This window comes from Nelumbo lutea, chromosome 1 (genome assembly GCF_056320005.1).
Source record: "Nelumbo lutea isolate HS-2025 chromosome 1, American lotus-T2T, whole genome shotgun sequence".
Lineage (NCBI taxonomy): Eukaryota > Viridiplantae > Streptophyta > Magnoliopsida > Proteales > Nelumbonaceae > Nelumbo > Nelumbo lutea.
Window position 1 is genome coordinate 96,673,250 of NC_142684.1, and position 4,949 is coordinate 96,678,198.

Below are 4,949 nucleotides of genomic sequence, written 5' to 3' on the forward strand. Positions count from 1 at the left end.
TAAACGGCTGGATGAAGCGGTCCATCAAGCCCAAGTTGCAACTTGCAACGCAAATGAAGGCTCACACAATAAAAGGATATAGATGTCATTGAATAAATAATCGGATAAATAAAGTCTTTTTGCTTTTTAGGGTGCAAATTTGCCTCATTCATCGTTGCTTGCCTCTCCACATCCTATAACTATAAAATCCAGAAGTAGGGTTTTGTGCAGAGTTCTGAAGCGGGAGGCATAAGCCGCAACAGGGTTCCTCCAATCCTCCCTCCTTATTTCGAACTGATCGCTAGGTGATTCTCCGTCCTCCCCTCTCTTTCTCCTGGTGATCTACTGGGATTTTCGTCAATCCGTCGGATTCATTTTCTTGATTTTCATTGAAATCTAAGCTTTTTCCCCCATGATCTAAGTTTGCTGAATCTAAGTTAGGTGGTTCTTGAAGACTGGGGTTAGAGTTTTGATAGTCGTAAATGCATTCTTCTATTCTCAGTATATAAGTAGATCTGTACACATCTAGTTTGGTTTTTAAAAACTATAATGTGGGTGTGATTGATTGTTTATGGTGTTTTTGTTGTATGTTTATGGTGTTTCTGTTGTATACTAGGATCTACGTTGACGAATGGGCACTTTGTTTACAGGGTGAAGGAGGACAAGAATGTCTCACAGGAAGTTTGAGCACCCTAGGCACGGTTCCCTTGGATTTCTCCCAAGGAAGAGGGCTTCTCGTCACCGAGGAAAGGGTATGATTAATATTTGTAATTCTATCTAACACATGCCTACCATAGTTCGGATATATGATCTTCTTTTTTATTGGTTATATTATTTTGGTTTTGTTTTTGTTTTTTTTTGTTTTTTCTGTTAAGTTTCTCTTCCTTGTTTACGATTGATGTTCTTCCTAACATGCTCATTTTTGGGGCCTTCATATCTGAATGAATTGAAAGTGTATAGACACCTAAGGGAGTTCAGTATTAGATGCCTTATGAAAATGTTTTCGCAAAAAATACTGTACCATTCTTCAAATTCTGGGTTTCAGTATTTTGAAATCTATGTTAAGGGATTAAACAAAGCACCAAACGCATCATTTATCATCCAACAAGATCAATCAGGGGACTTGTGTTATTGTTGTAGTAACTAATTTAAAGTAGTTTTCTTCTAATAATCAAGGTCATCTTATTCTAGTTTATTATATTTATATGCTTTACCTTCCTGCCACTACTTTTTATTCTTTATTCTCATTAGAGGAATTGTTTCGGAATTTTATTCTTTCCATTTTTTACTTTGAAAACTAGTTTGCGTTCTTATTTTAATTCCTTTCAAGCGTGATCAGATGTTAATCACTTGGCTAGATTCATTTTGAAACCTTGTTTTTTAATTGGTTAATCTGATTTTTTTTTGTTTATTTTGTGAATTATGCAGTAAAGGCTTTCCCCAAGGATGACCCAACCAAGTCTTGCAAGCTAACTGCCTTCTTGGGTTACAAGGCCGGGATGACCCACATTGTCAGAGAAGTCGACAAACCTGGATCAAGTAAGAACCTTTGTTAGTATTTTTTTCTTTTTCGTTCCCCTGGGATTTGTTTTCTATATTGATAGTTTCATGATATTTTAATCCGGCTTATATATGAATAGACCTTTTGGCTTCTGTCATTCCATGAATTAAATTATTTATGATAACGTGGATGGGTACTTAATGTTGCTAAGTTATTCTCTAGCAAGTCATGCATTCTTCTACTATGATTTAGTTACAGTCTTGAAAGTCCATTCATCCATGACTGTGCTGCTCCATTGGTTACCATGTTTAGGAAGGCAACTTGATGCCTATCTTTAGTTTGCTCCCCTGCAAAGAACAATGCCCATCTTCTGCCTTGAAATGGTGTATGTGTGAGTCACTCTGTTTTATAATTCTTACTGGCATATAAGTTTTTTCCTACATAACCTAATTGTTTTGTAGGAGATCTGTGTGAATTGTTAATGTAAGCCTTTTGTATGCACTGTATTTTGAGCTAGGATGTATTATTTGGGGTTATTTTTATATGATTTCTAATAGGCCTGTATCTTCTTAATGTCATTATTCTCGTAGAACTTCACAAGAAGGAGACTTGTGAGGCTGTGACAGTCATTGAGACACCTCCAATGGTTGTAGTTGGAGTTGTGGGCTATGTGAAAACACCACGTGGCCTTCGCACTCTGAGTACAGTTTGGGCTCAGCATCTTAGTGAGGAGGTGAAAAGAAGGTTTTACAAGAACTGGTGCAAGTCCAAGAAGAAGGCTTTTAGCAAGTACTCTGAGAAGTATGGGACTGAAGATGGAAAGAAAGATATCCAGGCACAGCTTGAGAAAATGAAGAAATATGCTTCTGTCATCCGTGTTTTGGCTCACACTCAGGTCCTAAATTTTCTTTTGATCTATCAATTGCCTAATTAATTAGTTATTTAGTATGCATGCATTTCATGGCCTGGAGTGTGCTATGTTTTTGATTCTTCACAGAACTACTAAAAAAAATATAGTGTAATTGAGATATTTGGATATTTCCTATTATTGGGATTTGTAATCATGTAAATTTCACCTTGACCATGACATCATGGAGACATGAGTAAGCTTCTATGATGCATGCTTTAAGGGAAAATTTTTTGAGGAGCTGAATAAGCTGGTAATTCCAATGGTACTGTTAGAGACAAAAACTTAACTCAGTAGAATACTTTGTGCGGTAACTTTCTGTAGGTCAGAAAGCAAAATCTCAATTGTCATTTCCTATCATACGTTCAGTTCTCACGTTGAGCAATTTATTATGTAAATATCACAAATTGATTGATCACTATTTAATTCTTTTTTTGTCTCTATACTATATATTTGTAGTTATGTTTATAATAGGTAAAACTTTTTGTAGGAACTTAAATTTGTTATTTCCCTTACTCTTAATTATTCAAGACTGCAACAATTCAAATACTTGGTGCACATGTATGAGTAGTCAAGTAACAAGTAACTAAGGATAAACGACTGGGTGCTAGACTTGATGTTCTGTATGCCTGTGGTTTACAAGTTGAAAATTGGTTATTATGTCTGCAGATTAGAAGGATGAAAGGGTTGAAACAGAAGAAGGCACATCTGATGGAGATCCAAGTGAATGGTGGAACCGTTGCACAGAAGGTGGACTTTGCACATGGCTTCTTTGAGAAGCAGGTCCCTATAGATGCAATTTTCCAGAAGGATGAAATGATTGATATCATTGGTGTCACCAAAGGTAAAGGTTACGAGGGTGTTGTTACTCGTTGGGGTGTCACCCGCCTGCCTCGCAAGACGCACAGAGGTCTCCGAAAGGTGGCTTGTATTGGTGCTTGGCACCCTGCCAGGGTTTCCTTTACGGTTGCCAGGGCTGGTCAAAATGGATACCACCATCGCACTGAAATGAACAAGAAGATTTACAAAGTGGGCAAGGCTGGCGAGGAGTCTCACGCTGCAATGACCGAGTATGACAGGACTGAGAAGGATATTACTCCAATGGGTGGATTCCCTCACTATGGTGTGGTGAAGGATGACTACATCCTAATCAAAGGATGCTGTGTCGGCCCTAAAAAGAGGGTCGTTACACTTCGCCAGTCCCTCTTGAAGCAGACATCACGTTTGGCCTTGGAGGAGATAAAACTCAAGTTCATTGATACTTCTTCTAAATTTGGACATGGTCGTTTCCAGACTACAAATGAGAAGCAGAAATTCTATGGGAGGCTTAAGGCCTAATTATAGATTTGTCTCGGTAGACTTTTGGTTCGAGTTTTTAAATTGTTTAGTACTAGAAGAAACCATCTTGCAAAAAGTTTTGTTTTTTTATCAAATTGGTATTTTGAGTTTCCTTTGAAGACAATATCTTATTACTATGGTTGGTCATTTTCCCTTATTGGTTATTACAGTGAATATTTTGCTAGATTATATGGTGTTTTTGGTAGAAAGACAGACTTCATGTTCTAGATGGTTGATCAATTGACCTCCGAACCTTAAGGCTCTGTTTGGAAAGAGTACACAAATGCCAAATAGTACAGTATAGATACATACAAAAAGGATATGCACTCTACGTAAATATGTACAGTGCAAGTACAAACAAAAATAATACAGAATATAGGTCTTTGTATTTGTTCTCGTTCCACACTGGGCCTTGGTTTCTTCTGATGGATGGGACTTCAGCTATTGGCCATTATATTTGTTGGTACTTGGTACTGATAGGCAACTAGACTCAAATTCCGTTTTGTAAGAAAATTATAAGGTATCATACTTGTGTTCATCTTCTGTACTTTGTTCCACCCCATTTATTAAATCTGTATTATTGACATGCTTGTATGAATATCAGGGCATGCCTAATGTTCCATTTGATTGATTCCTTTTTTTGGTGAACGTTAAGACAAGATTCCCATAGGAGATTCATTGTAACCCACCCACCTTCGGTTTCCCCCTTGTCCACACCCACACGGTGCGCTCGTGCTTCTGGACATGTTTGACGAGGTGCTGTCTTCCCTTTTCGGATTTGAGGGACTCCTGATGACGAAGGCCAAGGGTTGTAGTAGTAGGCCAGTGACAATACACATTTGTTGAATACTTCATTGCTCTAGTGTTGAAGACTTGAAGGACGACGACTGGGGGAGAAAGATTGTCATTTAAAGATGGCTAATAAAGGTAAATTTGCATTTTTGTGTTTGATTTTAAGGCTCTGTTTGGAAAGAGTGCAAACACAAATATGTAAAGTGTTACATTCGGCTGGTTTAGGTAAATGCGAAGTGCTAGGCCGGTTGGCACCTCATTTGCATTGGTGGTGTTTGGTTGGGCAGAGGGAAAACCAGCAGTACATATTTCCTGGTGTTTGGGAAAATTTTAACATTACAAATACATAGCACCGTGCCCGTTAGCATAACATGAAGGGGCGTTTTTTTTTTGGATTTGGAGAGGGGGAAAGTTGGTCAATGGGATTTTGGT

General features: G+C 38.0%; 1 protein-coding gene across 1 annotated transcript; it reads left to right on the forward strand.

Moving 5' to 3' along the window:
• Positions 1-216: 216 nt before the first annotated feature.
• On the forward strand, positions 217-3,914 carry LOC148876288 (large ribosomal subunit protein uL3-like). Its single transcript, XM_088966498.1, has 5 exons — positions 217-284; positions 630-731; positions 1,408-1,518; positions 2,071-2,375; positions 3,057-3,914. The coding sequence occupies exons 2-5, from the start codon at positions 647-649 to the stop codon at positions 3,723-3,725; spliced, it is 1,170 nt and encodes a 389-aa protein (XP_088822624.1). The 5' UTR covers positions 217-284; positions 630-646; the 3' UTR covers positions 3,726-3,914.
• The last annotated feature ends 1,035 nt before the right edge of the window (positions 3,915-4,949 follow it).